Below are 24652 nucleotides of genomic sequence, written 5' to 3'. Positions count from 1 at the left end.
GAAAAGACTGCAAAATAGATGAACTTTCACTCATGCTCTCAGAGTGAACTATGTACTATGTATGTACCGCAATACTGTATGCAAGTAACTGCAATATTTTAGCACAGGGCACATGCCAGCTGCAAGGTTCCCGGCAAGCACCGATGATTTCATGCACCGAATCATGATGCGACTCAGCATGGGTGTATTTTTAGGCCGGAGGCTTGAATAATTCAGACGGTCTCCCAGCATAAATGCTGACTACCTGCAGGCGCCAGTGGCCACTGACTGTGTTGCTTTCAGTAATACACAGTGAGGGACTAGATGTGGTGGAAAGCCATGGCAGACCCCAGAGTCAATAATATTTTGTGTGCTTCAGTCGCATGGGAGGAAAAAAAGTGCATTTGCTGTTGACACATGAAAAAGAAATACGAACACAGAAGAAAGGAGGGAGCGCACAGGGGAGCCAAACGGCACGCTTGCCGCAGATCAATCAGCCCACATTGATTTGTTTGTTTCACATGTAGGAAATCTCTGAAGTACATAACTGTGACATAGAGAGACCCAGATGAAAGAATCATCAAACAAAGAAGAAAAAGAAGTGTACGACACCATCCTGCCAAGGGGCGAGGAATCCATTAAACTAAACAACACGGGTCATTTAAAAGTTTAGGTTTAACCTTTAGATGCTTTACACAAAATAAATTATGTTTAAAACATCAAAGTCAGAGGGTCTCATTCATGCAACGCAAGCAGAACAAATTGCACAAATCATCCATACAACCATTCTCGCATTAACTGATGCGTTGAACTGAATGCAATGATTTACATAAGGTTTTTACGAACAATTTACACAAATTTGTTCTGCTCTTACTTATCTTCTCTTAAAAACAATTTGTAAACATGCAAAGAAAAAATATTCAAAATCATCAAGTTTTGGCAAGTCATTTGGAAATATTCTCAAGAAAACAACATCACCTTTGCCGCCTGCATGTAACAAGTCTCCTTTGGCTCAAAGGTGATGCTGTATTGCTCAAATTCAGATGCATAAACAAACACAACGCAAAGGAATGAGAGCCAATACCAGAAACCCGAGCCTGTCAAAAATCAGGGATCAGACTAACAACCAGTCTTTAACACATATCTGCTGCAGATACAAGCACACCATTATCATTTACTCTTGACATTTCTGGAGTCGATAAACAATATCCCTGGATTGGGAAACGGGTGTGAAGGTTACAGAGGCCCTTTCAAACAGTGTGCTGTTATATCCCAACCCCATTGAAAGCTCAAAATAGGCATTATGTCTTGGCATTTCTCAAACAAAATACAATATTAGATCCCCCCAACCCTTCATTCGCATCCTTAGGAAAGGAAATGGACTACATACTGGCTTGGGATGTCCTTTGGGATATTTCATTGGTGAAGGCTCCAATACCCTTGATGGAGACGGCAGCCAGAGAGAAGTAGTACTCTGTATTAGCACGTAGGCCCTCCACCACATAGGAAGCGGTTGGACCGAATGATTTCTTTACCTGTTTGGTGGGAAATAATAACAGTTACATCACAATTGGATGTGCAACAGCAGTCCTAACAATATATTTGAGAAGGTTTGCTGTTGAGAAGGCACCTGAGATCCTTGACTGCCCTCTTTGTAATGCAGTTCATAACTGATGATTCCCTCTTTCTCGAAGGCTGGTTCCCATGTTAGCTCAACGCTTGTGTCTGACACCTCACCGACCTGGAAGTTTGTTGGCTGTCCAGGGACTACAAATGGAGCCAGTGTTGACAGTTTTAATAGACATGAAATGAAACAAACAGAAATTTACAACTGTATATTTAGTGAAAGTGTTAGAGAAAGCATTTACCCTCGTGGCAACTGGGTTAGGACAATTACCAGGTGAAAATGTACTTCCATTTTTGTCTCACCCAATACAAACATACCCAATTCACTTAACTCACCATGCTACAGTTTTGACTCCCCAACAATAAAAATTTCCAAATGCTAAACATCTTCAGCAAAATCAAGACAAAATGACAACAGAGTGCTATACTCATCTTGCTTCATTTTTAGCCCACCATTTTTCAATTGTTGAACTTACTTTACTACACCCTCAGCTCACCCAATACAAACAATGGACATTTCCAATAGCAAACCTACCTTGCTAAATCTTTTGCTCACCCAATACTGAAAATGGACACTAAAAATTGACAAACAAACCTCCTTGAAGCACTTTGACATGAATGGGATCTGAGAAGGGTCCGTCTCCTACGGATGTGAAGGCCAGCACTCTGATGGTGTAGGTCTCGGAGGGCACCAGACTCTGAATGGTGGTGATCACGCTGTCCTGTACATTGTGGATCTGCCACATGCTCATGGGCTGAGATGGGTCCATGGTGTAGTACACCCGATAACCCTTGATCTGTCCATTGGGCTCCTCGGGTTCATCCCAGCGTACCATCATGGTGTTCTGGGAAATGATACGGGCTTGGATGTTTCGCGGTGGGCTGGCGGGAGCTTGCTCCCCAGTCCTAGCCTCGACTGGTTCGCTGGGCGGGCCTTGGCCAATGGTGTTGTAGGCTGACACGCGGATCTCGTAATCGGTGTTTGGAGAAAGTCCTCCAATGCTGTAGCGAGTGGTGGTGATGGAGTCCACGGTCTCGAACTTGCTCTCGGGAGACTTGGCACGATACTGGATGATGTAATGGGAGACGGGCTCAGGGTTGCCACTGTCCCAGGTGATGGTGATACTGGTGGCGGTAGTTTCAGTTACGACGGGGGTACCTGGAGGTTTCGGCAAAGCTGTAGTGGGGGATAATGTAGTCAATACTGGAACTAGAAAGCAATTAAAATATGGCTTAGTTTTAATTTAGTTTGACCAGAGAACCCTCGATTCAATTGATTCTTACACTTGACAATGATCTGGGCCACAGCCTCAATGATGCCCAGGCTGCTCATGGCCACGCAGGTGTAGTTGGCCGACTCGCGGACGCCATTTAACTCCAGAACGTTCCTGCCCACTGGCATTTCATCCTCAGGCGTCAGGTCCTCAGAGTTAAGCATCCACTTGACGTAGGGCATAGGCGAGCCCACAGCTACGCAAGTGATGTTGACACTACCGCCCGGCATGATCTCGTGGCTGGTGGGCATGATGGAGAAACGTGGGGGCACGCGACGAACTGCAAAGGGCGGAGGAATGGCGACAAGAAAAAGAGAAAGAGAAAGGTAACAAGACACGTCGATGAAAACAAGCCTTTCTTTAGAACGCACATGTTGTCGTCTAAAGAGAGGACAACAAATTATAAAATAAAACAAGACTAAACAAACTTCACTTGGGTTTATACAAATTAAAATAATGATAAAGTAACTAAATTAACAGAACTGCTTCACCAACAATATAGATTGACATTAAAGCAACAAATTCATAGCAACAAGGTTCCATTGACCAATGTTTGACCCATCACAGCACGATTAAATGCACAAAAATCTATTATGAGTTTCTCATCTTTAAAAATAGACATCTATGTGACCTGTAACTAGAGTAAAGGAAAAGAAAAACATGCATTACTGTTAAAAAGTGGAAAAGCTCTACAGTGTGAACAGAAAATCCTCTTTGTAGTAGGGTATAGAAAGTGTGAAGTATGAAACTTCACTGGCGATTTTTCAAATCTACCTGTGCCAAAGTAACCCTACATATGTACATACATGTTGGTACGTACATACACTGGTAATGGTAAGCCCCTCCAAGAGGGACTAAAGATGAGAAACCTTAATCAGATTTTTGTGGTTGAGAGTAGATCAACTGGACAAAGCCTTTTTAAGATCTGACACGCTTCCATTGATAGATGCAGCTGTCATTTTCACAGACATCATGCAGAAATAGGTAGAGGTCAACCAAAGAGTAAATGGGAACAATAAAACCAGAGAGAAGTATTTGAGATAAAATGCATAGAGGAATATAACTGAAGGGTCGCTAGCATGCCCAGACAAAAGACAACTGGAGAGGAAAAAAAGAGAAATATAAGAGAGTAGAACGCGCAAAAGAGGAAGAAAGGGAAGGGTTGGGAAAAGGAACGAGGGGGGAACCCACTTCAATGCAGAGAAAGGCTTTTTATCGTCTCCAGCCAATATGACGTAATGTGACAGGATTGTATTGTCACATTGCAGTCCTGGCTAGACATAACACAAAGTTTTATGGCGGAAATTCTGGATTCAGTCAATAAGTAGCTGTCAATTAAACTCAACTAACTACCACACACATCAATAAAACAAAGAAAAAGAAAGAAAACGTTGACCAAATAAGGGCACATGACTGGTACAGATGCTAGTCTACAAGGATGACAGCGATGCACCTCAACTACTGAGATGCCAAACCTACACACGAGAGAAAAGATGAAGGATCTGTAGGGGGGATGGTTTGGATATGAGTTATGGCATAGATGAAGTTGGCCAGGTTGTGGAACAGGCTTTTTTTTTTCAAAGCCTGTCTGGCATGTTCATTCTTGGTAACCTTGCTTTTTGATATAACTCATTGAAAATCAAGGTCTGATGGAAACTTAAATGACTCTAAAATACACAGACTCTGTTCCAGTACCTGAGTTCTGAGGCAGCTTTCTAAACAACTCTATGTGCCACACAAATACTGTAGAGAAAGACCTGACTGTTGTCAATTGAGTTTGACATGCTGCTAAGCTAATTACAAGACATTCTAACAAGCATTTCAATACAGCACCCTTTAATTTAAATACATCTTGAATGAAATTATTCCATAAGCTTTCTGCAACAGATTCTTGGATTGACCTTTTACCACCCAAAACTAGATAAAGCTGCTTATGAAATGTTGGGTACATGTTCTTGATGTTTAAGTAGTTATCTTGCAAGGTTTTGGAACAGAGTATTAGACTTAGAATGACAGTAGCATAATATTGTCCATGTAAAAAAATGTGCAAAATTTAGACATTAAACTTCAGAGTCTGGTTTCTCCAAGAATCGTCAAGGCATCTGCCTTATTGATGTCGGTGGACGCGAATGACAATGGAACAGGTAGTAGGATGTGTCCTAAGATGGCGGGTGGTGAGGGGGTCATGCCTCATTTACATTTGGCAAGAGGAGAAAGGAAAGACAGAGGGACAGCAATGGGTACTAGGGCTAGCTCAGAAAAAAAAAAAAAAAAAAACTAATACAAAAAAAGAAAATTCACAACCCCACACAGAAACAAGGACAGAAACAACAGGTAGAGACAGGGCACAAGGCAGAACAAGACCTAGGCTGCAAGACAGCAGACAGGGGGTGGACAGACTGGAAGGACAAAATGGTGGACGTACATGTGGGGCTAGAGACAGAAGGGAAATAACACGGGGAGTGAGAGGTGGGGATTGGGGCAAAGAGGAGACTGTAACCCTGGGCCAGCTGGAGCAAAAGTATGTGGGTTTGACTTCTCACACAATGGGGCTTGAAATGCACGATTAAACGTTCACCATAGCCTTGGAAACCAGCAGTCGAAGAGCATTAAGTCTTGAATTTGTAATTAAACACCATCGAAAGCACAGTTTGAATCTAGTTTATATGTTGGCACCAAAATTTTGAATTTTTTTTAAAACTTTAGAAATTAACATACAATTAAAACATTTAAATGTAAAAGTACTTTTGAATAATAACAGTCATGGCTACAGGTTCAACTGTTACATCTATACCATACAGTTTCAGAGAGCCAGTGTGACGGATGACCTTGGTTGGTGTCCGGTGAGTGAAAATCGCAGTCGAGCCATTTCATAATCACTATATAAAGCCAGTTCAAGTTAAATTTTTGTCATTAGTTTATAATGTATCTATTTAACAATGTATATTAATAGATTTATAATCAAATTTCCCCATTTTATATATTTATACACACTTTTTTTTTTTTTTTTTTAGGTTAAAAAGTGATTTATTTAAAGGAAAGTTCCAGGATCAAGTTAAGCTGTATCCATGACATTTGGAAGCATAATGACGGTTATCATAAAAATTTATAATACATTTTTTAATACTTTTTTTATACATTATACCACAAATATAAGAGAACATCATTTGTATTTAACCCAGATCACTCCTTTCATTAAGGAAAAATACTTTTTGATTTGTTGAGAAAACAAAAACAACAGCAACAGAAAATTAAACACTGACATACTGAAATGACCCCTCCCCCCATATAAATGCATATTGAACAAATGTTCAACAAAGGTGAAAGGGCAGCCCACGTATCACAAGGTGCATGCATGACTGCAGGAATGACATCAACAGAACGGCAAACTATCCACCAGGCCTACTGCTACAGTCAACACGTTTATGGCATGCAACCTTCCCCAAGTGCAATATTTCTAGGGAATCCACACAATTGAAATGCCGAAATCGGTGAATTCGTCACAGCGCACACATATAATCACAGTGCAGGAGTGTCTTTAAAGGCTCTGTAGAGAACAATGAGCAAACACAGTGAACAATGACAAGACAAGTGTGATTCTTCTACTGTGGATTAATGATGGACAGGCCCAGACGTAATCTGCTGATGCTTATGCATTTCCTGCACCAGAATGATGGTGAAATGTGATAAAAGGAACTTAAAAAGGCAATATATTAAATAAACAAACATGCTTTATGGATTCTGTTGGCACATATTGCGTGTGGGCCTGCTGATGGGTGATGCAACATTTGGCCGTTCTTAAAACCAAGTCTGTAAGAGGCTAAAAAGTGAAGTTCACTTCCTAGGGCCACATTCGATTGACCATAAGCTAATCGAGCGAATGAGGGCTGCAACCTTTCACCTTGTGAATTATTCCTAATCCAAAACTTGTACTGTACAATACGTACTTGAATTTTCCCAATTATAAGACTCAATCCGGTCATTTTTTAAACAGAACGACCTTTTGAAAAGATGCAGAGGAGCTTGGCAACTTCAAAGTCACCGGCAACAAAGCATCCCACACCTTAGGCTGGAATAAACTGTGGCGAAGTGGCGAAATCATAAGCGGGTCTAATGTTTTCAGATGCATGTCGACATTTACGACTGGCGCTATCTCCGCATCAGCCTTTGCTTTGAAATGCCATTGCACAAAGCTTTATCTAAGTCCTGACACATGGTCCTATAGCTCAAATCCTGGCGTTTGATGTGCAATGGTGCTCTCCACTGTGATATTCGGAGGAATATAGAAACAGTCCAATTGGACGGACACGGTCCTCATTCACTAAGACCAGGAGCCCAGCAGGCCGAGAGCGATCTCTTTGAGGTCCAGAGTCCAAATCCCATTTCAAGCCCAATGTGGAGAGAAAGACAACTCTAACAACGGACAGAGGAAGACAAAATAAAAAGGCCAAAGAGTGCCTCACTCCTTGTAATTCCTGACTAGGACATTTCGAAGGTGGCCATTTTGGTGAGACAGCCTGTCCAGCCCCAAAATGAAGGTAGGAAGGGAAGCCAAAATAATGTGCAGCCCCAATAATGTCACCTTGAAGCTGAGATTACACCCTGTTTGATGTCCAAAACCCACAATAATCCATTTCGCTTGAAGGTAGCGAGGCCATTTGCATGCAGACGGCAGGGGATCCCCCATATTAACACACACACCTCCGCCGCTGCAATGCAAAGCAGCCTCTGTAGGGGTTCAGACCAGTTCTAGTAATGGAAATTTGAGCATTTGTAAAACTCCACAACCCCTGATCAGCTGGTTACGGCATAGTGTTCAATACAAGTCAGGGACTAAACACTTGTTTATTCAAAGTAGCCTTTGTTTCGACAAGTAGATAGGGTGTGATCTAGCTTGCATTTCTATTTTTACACCGAAAAAACATGCAAGGACATGCAAACACAATCCAAAGTGGTAGCAGTGGGCTTCACATGCATCTACATGCGCATACACCAAACATAATCATAACATTTAGCATGCCGTACGGTACAGCTCAAGTCTTCCAGCATCTGGAGTGGATCTGTGCGGTCTCGGTTTCCTCGTCTTGGGGACTAATTACTATTAATATGCTCTTGGAAACATTCTGGGAACTTGAATCCTTAACATTTTGGCATTATGTGGAGCTGAATGGCGAAACGGTTGAGGGCTTCATTGTCAGGCGGCAACAATGAAAGATTAGCGGCTACATTGAAATAAGAACAATCATAATTTCTGTTATTAATTCGGCGCGGAATAGAAGGGAACTAGATAAGTCGAGGCTCAGAGGGGGATTTCGCCATACGGAAGCAATTGACTCTCAAGCCTGATGTAGATGGCTAACAAGGAGATTGTTGAGTCAAACAATATTGAATGAAAGTCGAAAAGAGCGGTTGCAATTTTGCAGCATGACATTGGCAACATTAGCTCATAAAACTGCATTTAAGAGAGTTAAACAAAATTTGGTCAATTGTTTCAAAAGAAGTGATTATTTAGGCATTTCTGGTCTGTTTTTGATCGCGGCTAGTGGCTAGCAGCTGCTAACAACAACATTTCTCATTTAGCATTATTACTGTTGCTGAGAGCTAATACGCTCATACTGTTAGACTTTCTATATGCTAGGTAGCAGTAACAAGCTATCAGGGTAAAAGTGGCACAGATTTCACAGTGGGAACAGCCGGATATGAAAAATAAAGCTCTGTCAATAAATGCCAGACCCTGAGAGACAGAGTAGCGGCAAAGCGCACTTCATTATTTATAACCCCAAATCATGTGGTGTCTCCCCCTCCCAACAACACTGTGTCTGTAAAAGCTGAATAATTCAGAGAGTCATTTAGTCTCAGACATCACGAGATAGTCGGCAACACCTTAGCATTAGCCAAGTGAAGCAGAGGGTCTTGTTCTGTGTCATTATCCCTGACAAACGGCCATCTGAAACGTCACTACACTGGGGTGAGGGATGAGATATCAGTCGAGAGTTAGCCATCCGCACGATTGCACAAACTTGTCTGGCTAAATGCGAGCTTTCCGCCTGATTTCTGGTTCTACGGCTCCAAAAAACCCAATTAATGAATCGCAACTGCCATAGAATGATGAAAAGGGAAGTTTAGCGCATCCAGTGACATGATATTTAATGCTAAATGTTGGTGGTAATCCAATGACTGCAAAGTATTTGTCTTTTTTTCTAGTAAACATTTAAGATAAAATTGATAAATATTAAGAGAAAAGATATTACTTGAGATGCAAAATTATATATGTTAATTATACTGAATTACTCTTACTCTATTGGAAAATGGTCTTTTCTTGTTTCTCCTAAAAATATTATGCAAGCAAAAGGCTGATGAGACTTCGATATGGATATGGAACAGGCGTGCAATTATTGCGCTCAGCTGCATTGTGAAGGATAAACATAGACAGACTCACAAACAAAGCACCCGCTTTTTGTTCTGGTCCGATTTGGTTTTAATACAGCACATTGCGGCAATGTAAGCTCAAATGACGTACGCTGGCAACGAAGGCTCGAGCGAATGATAAATCCTGATTTGATTGAGCCTGCGGACTGCGAAAGGGCAAGAGGCAGTCAGTCATCACAAGGATATATCGCTAGCTAGTTGCTGCTGTGAAATAAAGTCTGTTTTCTGGGGGGCTGCGTGAAGTGCGGAGATCATTATATCTGCCAATGATCCATGTGGCACACAAAACTAATTAGCAGAGTGAGTCTGCAACCATAACGAAGCTTTTGTGTGCAGGGACGGCTTTGTGATTCAGAAGATGGCAGGAAAACTGTCTGCAGAAACACGAGACAACAATGCACAGAAACACAAACCACATCTAACAAACCATAAACTACAACAAAAAAGAAGTTGAAAACAGAGCGAAACTAAGGGTGCACATTACACAAACACCACAACACAAGGAAGCGACTGAATGAGTCGCCAACAAAGGCTCAATCCAGGAGAATTGGACGAAACAAAGAGAATAATAAAACACACAGGAATGCAACGAAGCACGACAGCCGAAGGAATTGCGTCTTGAGGCATGCAAGCGCAGTTACATTCTCCCATCATGCATGGTACTCTTTATTTTCAAATGCGAGATTTCCATGACAGCATGTGCACATGAGCATATTCTGTGGGCAAAAGCAATACTGAAGGATGCAAACGAGAAAAGGCCCCACAATGCAAACTTAAAAACGTAAAAAGGAAAACGAACCCGAATTAGCGGGTTAGTTACTAGTAGTTTTATGCAGTTAAATCAAATCTCCCAGAATTTAAACCTTATTTAGCAGCTTAATTTTAAACTTCGAATTGCCACTGAGCCTTCTAATAGATCAGTCAAGTTTAAGGTTTTAATACATGTTGACTTTTCGATTTAATGTGGGTTAAAAAAAGTGAAAAAAGAAAAAACACACCAACCTTCTCGAAGCTCTGAGGGATGTAAAGGGGTTGATGCAGAACACAATGACATGAGGAGAAGAGAAAAATAGGGGAAACACAGAGAGAGTAAAAAAGGCCACCTCAAGGCTTTTAGCTGCTACATTTCTCTGACTGATGTCGCCTGATTATTTATTGCGTGACGCGACAATGTCTGCCGCGTTTACCTGCTTTGACCCACACAGTTTGATTCACCCCAGTGGTTGCTCGGAAAAGCGTTCGGCCACTGGAGTCAATTCAAGCATGTTATAACAATGCACAATTACAAGGTCTTTAGCCACCTGAAGAGCTGCCACTGCGGCTTTAATTACAGAAACAAAACAAAGAGACAAAAACAGAAATCAATGAAACAACCCAAAGTAGAGACCAAATCAAAGCCACCGTACAAATGAAAACCACATAATTAGCATTAAAGTTAGCAGCTACAATCAAGACAACCGACTCTAAAAGCGTTACGCTATTATCAGACATGAATATGCATGTGAATGTGGTCTCGTCGTGGTTTTACTCCTATAAATGGGCGGGTTGTTTCCTCCACTGTAGCTGCTAATTTCAAGTGCCGTTAATTCTAGAACAGAAAACATTTGATTGTACTCAATAATTAAGCTTTGAAAAAAAAAAAGACAAAAGGAGACGGGATACGGTCTTAATGCAGTATGCGCATAATCAGTGAGAAATTAGCATACCTATGTTGAATTAATTACTGCTGTGGTAATTTGAGTGGATTTCAGAAATCTCCAGTCACCCAATTACTGAAATGTCACTAGAAATCAGATCAAATGTTGCTGAACATCGAACACTGTTTAAGGTCTTATGAAATTGTACGAATAAAATTCCTTCCAGGTCTTCAGAAGAGAGTAAAACAGCAATAATCCACAGCAGGCCATACTTTTACATTGACTTTACCATGAATAAGAGGTGTAATAAGGTATAAGGTTCTTACCATGGTAAAAATCGCTGTAAAAGTAAGGCCTCTTGTGGCTTATTGCTGTCATAAAATGGTGGCAACTTATACCAAGTCAATAATTTATCATTAATGCTCATCCTCATGTTGTTCCAAACCTTTATTCTTTCTTCTATGGAACATAAAAGATGATACTTTGAAAAATATCTCTGTGCTTTTTTGTCTATTCAACAAAATTAAATGTCCAATGTAGAAAAACCATCATGCGTATTCTGCAGAAGAAAGAATTTGAAACAGGTCTGAAATGACATGACAAAATTTTCATCAAAACTATCCCTGTTGTTTTGAGATGGAGCGTCTGCATCTTCTCTAGTGGGAGTACAATAATAACTATAATAATGAAAAGAAAACTCTCTGACCCATTTCATAATGTAACGGCCAGTGAATAATTTATCCGGAACAAAGTTATTTGGTACACAGCGGGTAAAAACCCATCCCATACGCTGTCGGTTTTAATATGCATTAAATAAATAATACATGCACAAAATGCATCTGCCTTGATTTATTAAAATCATCAACCTGGAGATTCAACTCTTCTTAAGGTTAGTCATCTGCCTTAAAACAGTCTCAGACGTTCCATTATAATAATACCGTTAATTATTTAGATTTAGCAATTACTTGTACATTTTGAACAAATGTATACACATCTATGTATGTGATTAGCAACATGCATATTTGGAGATCAACACACTTTTGTTGCAACAATTTACCTTTTTTACCTTTTCGTAGGGAATCAGTTTAGTATTTTGATTGGTTTACTGCATGGGCCAATCAAAATCAAGACTTACCATCATCCTCTTCAGGCTGAAAACTTTATCAACATACCTGTACGACCCAAGTTTCCGCCCATCAAAGAGAAGACTGAATACTACCCATTGAGTTTTCGAAATTGTGCATATTTTGTTACTGCAATGTGTTTTAGCTTAAAGATTAGATAAGATTTGTATACAACTGGTCGTGTGACCAGTCGTGCATAAGAGGATCTAATTGGTTGTTTTTCGATGGGCTCCAGGGCCAGGTTGCTCCCTACCTCGCACATACAGGTTGGCAGGGGAAGAGTATCTGACGCCTTCGATGTTAGACGCCACGCACTCGTACTTCCCCTGGTCGGTTTCCTCAGTGTTTTCTATCTGCAGGGCACCTGGGAGAGCAAAAAAAATCACCCCAAAGAAAGGGATGAAAGACAGAGAGAGGGAAAAGATGGCAAACTATTAGAGGTTTGAAAGTAACAAGACTGTCAGAAACTATTTTATTTTGTATGTTTGGTGCAGCACGTATCCTCATAAATTGCTCAAAGGCCTTTGCTGTTTGAAAGCCAACTTTGCCTTTTAACGCTAACACACTGTTGAATCTGAGCAGTTCCACACTCAAGGCAAGAAAGATTAGACTGATCTAAATATGTCTGAATGCATCCCGTCAAACGCAACAGAAAAGAACTAGCAGCAATGTTATGGTGTTCGCAGGAGTGCTGGATCGCATCAATCAGTGTACCAGGAACTATCACGGTGTGGAGTCGAAGGAGATAAACCGCTGCTCGGTCCCAACGGGAGGGAAGTCGGTGAGGGTCAAGACTGAGCTGTGAGCCGAACATCCATTAGTTCATGTCGAGATGTGCTGCACAGGGCTGAAGCTTAACACAACACTTAAATCCCACGGCATGAATTATTTCAGCTGGTCTCCCAGGAGCTGTGGTAAGACTCATGTCAGTGGATTCTGTGGGACTGAGAATGGCCATTGGCTATACATGATAAACACTTGATATTCCTCAAAATTATGCCCCAGGGTTGGGTTGTAAGCCGAGGTCATTTTCATGTATGCCAAAACACAGTTCGAGATGTTGCAGAACACAAACTGGTGTAAATGACGAGGGCCTGATGAGGGCCTATATTAGCCTTCACTTTCTCATCTGAAGAAACTTCACCATGAGTTTCCCTGGAATAACCCAAAGACATAATAAAGGTCTTACTCAAATGCTAAGGACTATGGTTAGGGGTTATGGAGTTTCAAATAGGGGTTGGGTTTGCTGAGTAGCTTCTGGAATTTAGACACTCCTGCTGTACTTTAAAAGTTTGTCAACGGAGGAGTATGCTTTTTTAGCCATTGAAATGCTGTAATTAGCAGCAGGGGCTCATTTTCTGAAGCCAAATCACTAAACCAAATCCCCCATCTCAAACTTCATAAGAAGTATGTTGACTGCCTGGGAAATGTTTATTTTATTTTATGCATGCAACATTATAATGTGATCAGTTGATTTGAGGGCTCTTATCACATTCGGGGTTGGATTTACTGACTAGCTTCTGGAAGTTAACCACTCCTGTTGTACATTTAAAGTTTGTCAAAGTTTATATGCTTTTTTAGCCATCAAAATGCTGTAGTTACCAGCAGGGGCTCATTTTCTGAAGCCAAATCACCAATCCCCCAGTTCAAACTCCATAAGTAGAATTTTGACTGCCTGGGAAATGTTTTTTTTTTATCTTAAGCAAGCAACATTATAACATACTAAATGTCAATCAATTGATTTGAGGGCTCTTATAACATAGGGGGTTGGATTTGCTGAGAAGCTTTAGGAAGTTAACCACTCCTGCTTTTTAACCATACTTGCCCATGGAGAAATATGCTTTTTTTAAAACCACCAAAATGCTGTAGTTACCAGATTTTTGAAACTAAATCACCGAACCCAACCCCCTAGTTCAAACTCCATTTCGATTGCCTAGGAAAAACATCTTTTTGCAAGCAACATTATCATTATATTATACTATATGTGATCAATTGTTTTGAGAACACTTTCAAAACACTTTCCTGTGGTTTCCCATCTGCTTCTGAAAAGATTCAGGCATTAAACAGAGCTCTCATGAAGCAAAGGTGGCAGAATTCAGGTCTGAATATGCCACCTGAGCAAAAGCGATTGAGATTACTGAGAATGCTAACAGTTAGCTTTCTTTGGGAACCGACAACCTTTCCATTACCACCGGCGCTTTACCCACTAGGCCGACCCACCCCGGCTCTTCTTTATCTGTCTTTGAGTATTCCACCACTGCATTTCAACAGGTACCATCAACACCGTCCTCACTCCTAGGGAGACATTCATTCTGGCCGAACGAAGACGTCAACCTTCAGATACTACCACATGCGGTGATGGGACATCAACAGCAGGGACTCACGCTGAGGTTTAAGCGCACAGTCTGCATCCTGTGGAACATTCTGTGTGCCAATGTGATTCTGGCTTCTGGGTCGATGACTCACACCTGCTCGCGGCGGATCAGCAGCATGATGGGATCAGGGAGTTTAGAGGCGTGGCAGGGAGAGACAAAAATGGAAGGTGGTTTCTAAAGTGTGTGCGCTCGTACACGGATCGTTTGATGTGCACATTGGCGCAGCGGGCGGCCGGGCGACAGCAGGTGGGCTTGGAGAGCGTTCTAAAGTCTCCTCAGGTGTGCAGCTGAAGGGGAACCGCTCGCGCGCAACCTGTGCTACGTGACGCCGTCGGAAAATCTGGTGGAAATCTCCAAGCCTTCGTCCTTCTCCCGTCAATTCTGGAGCCTCCGACTGCAGAAAACAAGCACGAATTTTAATGTTACTGGAGCAGGGTGTGATAAATAAACCATTGCGCAGTGGTGTGCCAAGCTCTCAGGGAGCTCTGAATTCTCCCCATCTTTCTTTCTCATCTTCGCTGGGGTTGTAACTCTTGTGATGCCCTTTTCTATGAACAGTTAGCTGATGATTGAGTAATGTCATTGAGGAAATCTTAGCAAGAACATAGCATATCGAAAAATTCATTAAATACAAATGAATTCCCAGCGGCTCCAAAGCAAGTAAATTTTCTCAGGGATCCTTCCTGCCTGAACAGGACTATTTTGGGTACTCCTGCTTGCTATTCAGCCGGCTGACGATTCCCCACTGACTTCATTACATATTTGCAGCTGTGTTTTTTTTCCCCCTTGCCTGTTTCCGCTTGAGTTCGGATAAGCTCACTGAGAATATATGATCTGGGGAGGGAATGACAGTGTTCCTACTTTAGCAGTCTTTCTCAAGTTTATCAATCTCTTTGTCCTTACGGCTCGTTGTTATGGACGGGCAAAGTTAGCATAAATCTAATTAAGGTTTCTGCATGCTCATATACTGTCCTCATTTTTCTCCAAACACTCCTTAGCTAACTAAGCAAGAGGGATATTGAACAACAACAACAACAACATTCCCTGACTATGTTTAACATGTCGGAAACTGAACAAAATGTCTTTGATCTCCCTCACTCTTCCTTTAAATCTCCCTTTCACTCAGCCCAAGAATGTTTTCAGCTATTATCTTTTATGTATAATTACATTTTTAATTTCCATTATCCATCCTGCCCGTGGCGTCTTTGAGGCTGCCAGCGTAACCTTCCGTTAGCGGCACAGCTAACAACAAAACAAGCTGTTATCTTTTTTTAACCAATAGTGTCGAGCTCAAAGAGTCGTAACGCCGCACAATACCATTTTTGTTAAAAGGCAAGTGGAAGTCATTTTCTGAATATCCATGCCACGAAGCAACGATCTAGCTGACATGAACCCTCTAGCTATGAACTATTATCTGAAGCTGAACAATAACGAATATATTAACGGATTCTAATGCTTTCTGCAAACTGTGAGAGTACTATGAATTACTCAAAAGGAAAAAGACAGAACTTTCACTGCTGACGACCAGGGTGAAAATCAGCAGAAGTTTGTAGGAGAAAGCATAATCAATCAAATTAGCATTTAATAAACAAGCACACAGGGATGTGTAGATGTTTCTGAGGAAATCTCTCAGGCACAGATAATGTGTGGGTCTGCTGATGACCATGACTTCTGCTGATCATGCTATGCCGGCAAATCCAACTAGTCACAGAGTGTGGAGAGCACTTTTTGGGAATTCTCCACTGCTTCGGTGTCGATACGAACTGTGTCCTTTAAACTGGCCATTAAGTGTTTTTGTCACGATCAGCCGGAGTTGGTGTGAGCCCGTGACTGATGGACACGCGGTAGCTGTTGACCTGCAACCGGTTGGGGCTTTAGCGATGGCCTTGGGAGACACAGTCTTGTCATCTCCCGTCATCCATCCGATCCCGGATCATGGGGGAAAACAGGCTGGGCTGTCTGTTAAGTGGAGGCCGTGTCAGGAGGCAGCTCTGCTGGGGCGTGGAGCGTGGCAGCCAGGTGTGGAGTCGAGGGAAGCGGTGAACCGTGACCAGCGCTACCATGCAGCTGTCTATTAGAGCCTGTGTGCACGTGACGGCTCTCGGCACGCTTGATTAAGCTCAGCAACAGCTCTCAACCGAAGGAACCGGAGCTTCTTCAACACACACACATGATTTCCAGCACCTACAGTCCCATTTGTGTAATTCAATTAGTGGGCGATGCTGGGGTATGATTGATTTGTTTGTGGGATCGACCGCATTCTTGGTTTTTTTTTTTTTCCTGCATGAGCAGAACTGATTAGGAGAGAGATGTGAAGAGTTGGGCTATGTTCAGAAAAGCATACTAGCTGGATATTATATGCATAATTCTTTTGTATGCTTAGAATAATGGGATGACCTGCTAGGTTTGCTTAAATGTGCAGTATACATCACATTTACGCATTTCGCTGATGCTTTTATCCAAAGTGACTCGCATTGCACTCTTGCTATACATTTGATCAGTTCATGTGTTCCCTGCTAGTGAAATGCTCTACAATTTGAGCAACAGGAATTCTACAATTAGTGCATCCCAAAATGCAATGCGATTTAGTTGACCTTCCATTTTCAGTGTGACTAATGAAAGTTAGTAATAATTATAATTTAGCACTTTAGCTCTTTACTATTTTTTTTTTATTGGACCACCAAAAATTAAGACAATCTTATAATAAATTTAATTAAAAATGTCCAAATAATGTGTTTATTTCAGAGATGATAACAACACTGCGAAAAAATAAAAAATACTATTCTTAATGTATTCTTAATTGATTTTTCAGATAAAATACCTAAAAATCTCTAAAACAAGATAAACAATTCAGAAGCATTACAGTTGAATACACTTTAATATCTATACTTAATTTATGAAAACTTGCCTTAATACCTGATGCAGTGTTGCTTGAAATAAATTTTTTTATGAATTTCATTTTTTTTCCCCACTGAAAATCTGAAAAAGTGCCAACATAAACATACTACTGTATTTCATTTTATAGTTTACTGTTTTAACAAAAGTATGCAGCATACAATATATGTGTAAGTAGTAAGTTAGTATTCCAATCTGAACACAGCCAATATATTTTTATGCATACTTCTTGTCAATCAAACTTCTAATCACATGCAAAAAATGGAAAGAAAAATGTGAAAAAATGGGACTTCTGCTTTAAAAAGATGGCTCGCAATGACTGTGCCTGTACGCGTACGGACACACACTAAGGTCATTAAATGTGGAGCGTCATCATGGGGCCGATACGTAATGCAATTGGTGTCAACGTCCATCTGTTGGCTTGTAGCGCTCTCATAAAGACGGCAATGACTCGTGCACACATCCAGCTCGGACTGTCATTTAGCAGTGCACAGGTCAGCTACACCCACTAACTAACACAGACCGAACTGGCATGACATAAGATAATGCTTATGCAAACACAAATGTAACCAAGTCGCTAACAAACGCAGTAATTTAGCTTTGCTTAGGTGCCTAAAACGGACGCAGAGCTGTGCTGCTCCGGCACATTTAGCCCAGACCGGGCCTGAATTTGTAGAAGCTGCCCTGGGCAAAAGCTGTGTCCTGGATCACTAATCTCATTATGTAAATGCTGCTTTATAAGTCACGTTCAGTTTAGCAAGCAGCAAAATGATTAATGAGCAGTGTTTTTACATTATAAATATGCATGTTGATGTGTGTAATCGAAGAAAGAGCTTTAATGCTGTATACTTTACTAGCTGTGGCCAATATAATGTACTAATAAAAGTACCTAGTCTATCTATAAATAAATATGCTCTGTACATTTATCTTATTTGTATATTATATAAATATCGCATATAATATTAAATGAAATTATGCAACAGTTTTTTTCTGGTTCTCAAATCTGATTGGCTAAGAAAAGTGCGATATTCTAGTGATAACAGCACTCCTACATTTTCATCGTTGGCTTGAAGCGACTGTCATGCAAATCCACTGTAGCTTTTACAAATACTACACTTCTTGTACCACGAACTGTAGTTTTAAAAACTAGAGGCAAGAATGTAGTTTAGACCTGAAATTTGTGACTCATATTTAATCATAGTGCCTATTTTACAATTTGCTTAGATGGGAGTTCCAGGCCGTCAGCGTTCGCTCAGTGCTCGAGTACCCGCCGAGAACAGCTTCATCTCGGCCAGTGCTTCGGGAATTTGCCACTGGCTCTTATAGTGGTTAAACATGAGATATAATTAATTTTGGGTACATAAAACAGGCAATTTTTGGTCTTCTTAATCTACTATTTGTTCCTGAGCAAATCAAATTAGGCTATGTTAAATTTAATATAAGATTTACTAAGACATACATAAATCCTGCAGCAGATCTAGGCAGGTGGAGCTGGGGAGGTGGAGGAGCTCAGAGGTACTCTGTCTAGCTTACAGCAAACTCTGAACCAGACTATTTAAATGCTGAGCAAGCAATCTCAATGGCTGCAGGATCAGCATCAGCTTGAGTCATGTGGTAATGATGTAATGGAACGGTCAGTCTGCGCCCTCTAGAGTTTCATGATGGAACTAGATATAAATATATATGCAGTTTCACTAGCGATCCAATTATGATATTGCAACACATATTAAATCATGGCGCATATCGCAATGGAAGTTGATGAAACCCAGCACTAAACTAAATCAACAAACTTAGACAAATTCAAGAAATGTAGACAAGCATGATCAATTTAGGCACCTGGAAACATACAAAATTGAACATTTGAATAAGAAAAATGCACAAAATTCATTGTGATTACCATTTGAATTGTAGCTTCGTTCACCCAGGAAACTAATGTAAAATCAAAACAAAGATGCTCACCTACCTGTTCGCTGTGAAAAAGAAGGCACTTCATTAACATTAGAAACTGCACACAGTTTTCATATATAATGAAAGGAATATTGATCTAGATCTGGAGCGACCCCTCTGAAAGTCAGCCCTGATATCATCTCCAAACTCTGAGGAAACGAGACTTTTTATCTGGAAAAGTGTAGGTAAATTTGTGTAACATTAGCATTGGTGATTTGGCTTGCAGCTGGAGATGAGATCAGGACTGAAAGGAAAGCTGCGACACCGTTTACCCAGTGTCCTCATTAGCGTGATAAGTGTGGCCTAAAAGCACCTGCCAAACAGCGCAAATGTCACAGACGTAGGTAAACACCAACCCCGACACCTGTCTGACTCCCAACACTGACATTAAACACACATGAGACAGGACACAGACACAAACACACACACAAAGACACAAAATGAAAGCTGGGGAAAGAAGGACAGCCGCTCTCCGTTTCGGACAGCAAGAGGTCGTCTGGAGTCATTAGTTAGTGGTTAAGTTAAGGTTAGTTGTGTTTTTATATTAGTGTCTTACCTCGGATGGGAGTACCCTCTGGAAAAAGACACAAACGAAACAGACATCAGTTTAGTTCACGGTTAATGTACGTTCAGGTTATGACTGGTTAGTTTAGTTTGAGATCAGCATCACAGCTTTAGTAAAAGGTTAAAGACCTGCCAGTGCTGGACGTGGAGCTTAACATTCATCTTTCTTTCCCTTCTCTACTTAATAGATGTATACGAACAATCGTATATGTCTGTGAAGGTTAATGGCGCTTTTTGACCAGTTCATTTTCTTTTCCAAACATTTGTAAAAAAAATTTCTCAACAATTATAAAAATTTGAGCTTTATATATATATATATATATATATATATATATATATATATATATATATATATATATATATATATATATATATATATATATACAAACCACACATAAACAGTGGTTTCTAGCAAATGAAATATCTGAGCATAGTAGGACAAAATTTACAATAATAACTATATTTGTGTCATAAATATATTAAAATCAATTAATTATAAAAACAAATGAAATATAATATTTATTTGTATTTATTTTATTTTTTATGTAATTTATTATTTCATTTACTTCAATTAATATTACTATGGCTATTTTTCCTCCATAAATTATGGATTAAATAATTTAAATAAATAAATAAATAATATAAATAAAATATGAAAGTAGTTTAAATATAATCAAAATATATATTTTTTTATTTTAATATTTTTTATTAAATTTTATAAATTTTACTACTGTTCATTATTATTTTATTATTATTGAGTTTCATAAATAAAATATCAATGTCTAATTAAAATAATAATTAGTTAATTTAATACATTATTATTATTTATTTTTTTTTGGCTAGGGGCCACTGAAGTAAAAGAACACTATAATAAAAATGATAACAACTATATTTTTCTTAAAAATGACTCACTAAAAATCAATTAATAATATAAATTATATTAAAAATGTATATAAAATAATTGAAATGTAATTCAAATAAAATATTAATTTAAATACATCATTAAATATAATGTTTTATTTTTATTAAATTTATTTTTTAAATTTCATTTTGCTAGGGTGCACCGCAAAAACAAATCAAAACAAAGACAAATAAAAATTCCACAACTGTAACAAGACATGTAAAATGAGGCCTTAAGATCGAGCAGAAGCTGCAAGTAGTATCCAGTAATGGTTAGCATTAGCTTACCAACATCTACATGACATCATATCTAATATTCACAAGCGAAGCTGTCTTTTCCCCTTGTCTTCCTATCTTTAACACCTCGCAATCGCCTGTTTTAGGTTTATTTCTCCACTATCATCAGCTAGTTGAAATCCTGTCCCTTTCTGACCCCAGCGCTTTAGAAACACAGCGAGCTCTTTTGTCCAGCAGCAGTATGAAGGTCATCTGTGTGCCGTGAAGGATATTTTGCCTGCTTCTCGATCAGCCTGATATTAACTTGCTCCGGCAGAGCAAAAACACACCATTTTACTCAACATTCCTGCTTAAAAACACCAACATCAGGCCTGGAAATGACGCTGTGCCTTGCCAAACAAAATATAATAAAATGAGTGTAAATAAAAGAGGTTTCATTTAGTATTTATATTTATGAGCCTCCTAACAGCAATATACAATATAAAATGTACAACGCTGCGAGTAGCGTGCTAAATAATTCAACCTACAGCCGAACGCATGTGAGCTTTGAGGCTCTTTTTGAAAAGCAGGCAAAATATTTATAATTTAAAACTTGTTTATGTATATTTAAGGAGTTGAGGAGGAATCAGAAGGGCACGGGGATCAGGGATCATCAGTGTTTAGTTAGTATCAGGGACGTTGAGGCAGCAGAATTAGCTTGTTTTTGATCCCGCTAGAGTCAAAGTTACGGTTAAGGTTTGGAAAGAACTGGTTAGGTGAGGTTAGGTTAAAGGTTAGAGGTTTTCAAACACACAAATGCCACAAAAATCACACAGACTGATTGACTGGTCAAAACGCTAAAACGCGCTGTCGTTTGCTAAAAGAAGCTACCAGACTTTCTCAATCTACTCTGGCAAGAAATATAAGTGGGATTTATAGGGGGGCGGCAGACAATCTGGCCGTGGTCTCAATCCATCTGCACAGCTGAAACTGAGTTCGGCTCGCCGCCATGCGTTTAGGCAGAGTGACCTTAAAAATGTCTCCACCAAGGCACAGATGTCGCCTCTATCTACCGACAAACTCACCGCCAACATCGTATCTAAAGGCCGGTGACTCACAGTTAGAGAGGCTGCTAGCTCGGTGGAGCTTGACATCCAGCTCCGCCTCTCTGTATGTAATGGGTGGAGCTTGAGGGTCCAGCTACAGCCTAACCCTAAACCTAATTAGGTTAAGCTCCACCCATTAGGTCCACAGAGGTGGAGCTGGTCTAGGTCAAGCCTATGAAAAGAGCTTGACATTTCCTCTGTTTAAAGACCTGGAACTGTTACACTGACCTAAAGAACCAACAATGCAACATCATTGTCTTTAATCTCCAAAGAACCATATAGCAAAGCTATAGAGGTTCATTTGGGTCCATCACATCACAGTGAGAGTCCTGCTCTTAACCACTGTAGCAGAGCTTCAGAGCCATCAATTAGACAAGCACCTCGGGGCCTGTTCCAATCAGACGGCCAGCCAGCGTGCACAGGAAGTGCGAACCGCAGCAGGAAGCTGTCCATTTATCTCTCCCTCGTTCATCCCAAGGTATCACCTATGGTGATTTCAGAAATTGCAGCTGTACCTACACCAGGACCAGATCCATATATCACACAACGGCCACAACTGTGACAGCTGCTGCCAACTAAAGAAAGTACACGGGTTATTCAAAAGCACGCCAGATCTTGTTTTCCTCTCAAGAAAAATGGCTCCGGCCCCGGTTTGGAAACTAAAGAGATCAGTTTCACTTCGGAATAGAGATAAAAACAGGAAAGCAGGAGTCTTGGCTGGCGTAGACGGCTACAGGCCTTTTTCTCATCAGCATAAATCCCTCCAGGTTGGAGGATTGGGAAGCAGGATTTCTCTAAAGTAAACATCCCTACATAGGATGCCTTCACTCGCTCTCAGGGCTCTGCTGAAAGAGCTTCAAAAACACAACAGCACGTGATGAACAAGCAAGTCAACATGAAATCAAAATCAACCACTTTTACTTGCTTACTCCACATCTCCCTGCAAAACCCCCCAGTTAAACTAGGATAAGGTGGTCTCCCAGAATGAAACCCTCTTAAACCCAGCTGACAGACCAGTTTTACCAAGCTGGGAGACCAGCTAAGATTTGCAACAGCTTAGGCAGGGCCTAAAACTAACTTTTGCCACACCTGCCAATGGCCAGAAAATTTACCAGCCATAAATTAATTTTACCGGCCATGAAAGATAGATTAATCCTTATTAAAGTTACAAAAGTTATTCAGTCAAGAACAATGAGTGATTATTCTTTATCTTTTGATTACCATTAAAAACACAGACAGCAGCAATATTAGGCTTCTGTCACTTTAAGAGTGAACGCACGGATCCAATATACTGTTACACGTGCATTTTATTTCTCAACTGTTTACTTTCAGTTAAGAAAAACTGACTTTGTTTACAAGGATACTTGCCAAGACGAGCATTTTGACATAATTTTGTTTGAATAAGTCTGTTCAAGCACAAGAAGACATGAAAGAGAGCTCGAATCAGTATTCTTGCGCTGTCTGAGACACAGATTGAGGGCGTGCGCTTTGGGTGTTTGTGCACAGGAAACTTCCCACACAGTAAGGAATAACAAATTAAGTTCCATTTCAAGTCTTCTTGAGTTTAAATATTTAATTTGGCAATGCTTAAACTTTCGTGACAATTCAGCACTTCCCTGTCCCGAGCATCATTCATGTTCATGTTCTCACAATTGCATTTGACGCTTGGTGAGTGTTAACTTTAGGCCCTGAGCTTAGCCTAGATTAAGATGGGTTTTCTTTTCTTCAGCTGAGGTCATTAAGGTTGTAAGGAAATGGGATAATGTTAATTAATAGCCAAATATATTCTTTTTTTTTCTGGTCTCATATGTATATGCAAAAATCAAGCCACCTTTTTCACAATCCAATCAATTCCTTCATGAATTTTCCTAATTTATATCAAAGAAACACCTCGACTTGCAAAAGTAAAATGTTTTTTGAATGCCATTTCATGTTGACTTTACCGTTCAAGCACATGGGCTATGAAGGACATGCAAATGTAGTCCATCCCTTGTGTATGGGACCTCAGGTGATGTTTGCTTTAGAGGTCCAGGTTGGGCCGGAAGGCTCCAAGGCCCCAGCAGTTTTCAGACATCTAGACTGGTTCTGCTCAGATGATAAATATGTTATTGTGATGGAGTCGAGCGAGCTCTCGGTGGCACACGGACTGAGGGTGTGTCCAGCGGTCAACAACAGAACCGCAACTGCTTGGCCGGAGCTTCTGAAATTCTAATCTGTTATTCTTCTGTTTTATAACCATCTGAATATTTGTGGCCGGCAAGAGTTGAAGCAAAAGCCAGAGAAGGAATTCTCTCGAGAGCTCGAGAGCTGGATGTGAATGAAGAACACTAGACGGTTGCACTAGTAAATCCATACACGCAATCTCACACACACACACAAAGACTTTCTGCAGTGTGTCATCCCCAAAAGCTGGGTCGAGTCTTGAGAGAAACAGGGAAATGTTTCATGTTAGTGGGCGAGGAGAAGAAAAAGAAATAAGGAGGGTACAGACAGACGTTAAAGGGAAAGCAGAGGGTAGGACATGCATTTTAAAACGAAGTTAAAATGCCATCTGCTTCAGGGACACTAGGAAGCTTGCGC

At 40.4% G+C, this 24652-nt stretch overlaps 1 protein-coding gene across 32 annotated transcripts in view; it reads right to left on the bottom strand.

Moving 5' to 3' along the window:
- Positions 1-24652, bottom strand: part of ptprsa (protein tyrosine phosphatase receptor type Sa) — a 210268-nt gene that overhangs the window by 57899 nt on the left and 127717 nt on the right. For 17 of the 32 annotated variants that reach the window (XM_067396814.1, XM_067396816.1, XM_067396792.1 and 14 more), the window contains 7 exons: positions 19843-19860; positions 12323-12433; positions 10311-10322; positions 2890-3159; positions 2201-2782; positions 1610-1746; positions 1370-1514 (listed from right to left, as the gene is read on the bottom strand). In XM_067396814.1, coding sequence (XP_067252915.1) covers positions 1370-1514; positions 1610-1746; positions 2201-2782; positions 2890-3159; positions 10311-10322; positions 12323-12433; positions 19843-19860 — 1275 coding nt within the window. Of the gene's footprint in view, positions 1-1369; positions 1515-1609; positions 1747-2200; positions 2783-2889; positions 3160-10310; positions 10323-12322; positions 12434-19302; positions 19504-19842; positions 19861-24652 lie in introns of those variants that run through there. The other 15 variants (XM_067396799.1, XM_067396808.1, XM_067396822.1 and 12 more) reach the window with 4 other exon arrangements.

This window comes from Chanodichthys erythropterus, chromosome 10 (genome assembly GCF_024489055.1).
Source record: "Chanodichthys erythropterus isolate Z2021 chromosome 10, ASM2448905v1, whole genome shotgun sequence".
Classification (NCBI taxonomy): Eukaryota; Metazoa; Chordata; class Actinopteri; order Cypriniformes; family Xenocyprididae; genus Chanodichthys; species Chanodichthys erythropterus.
The sequence above is the reverse complement of the archived record's forward strand: the minus strand, read 5'-3'. Positions and strand labels throughout refer to the sequence as shown.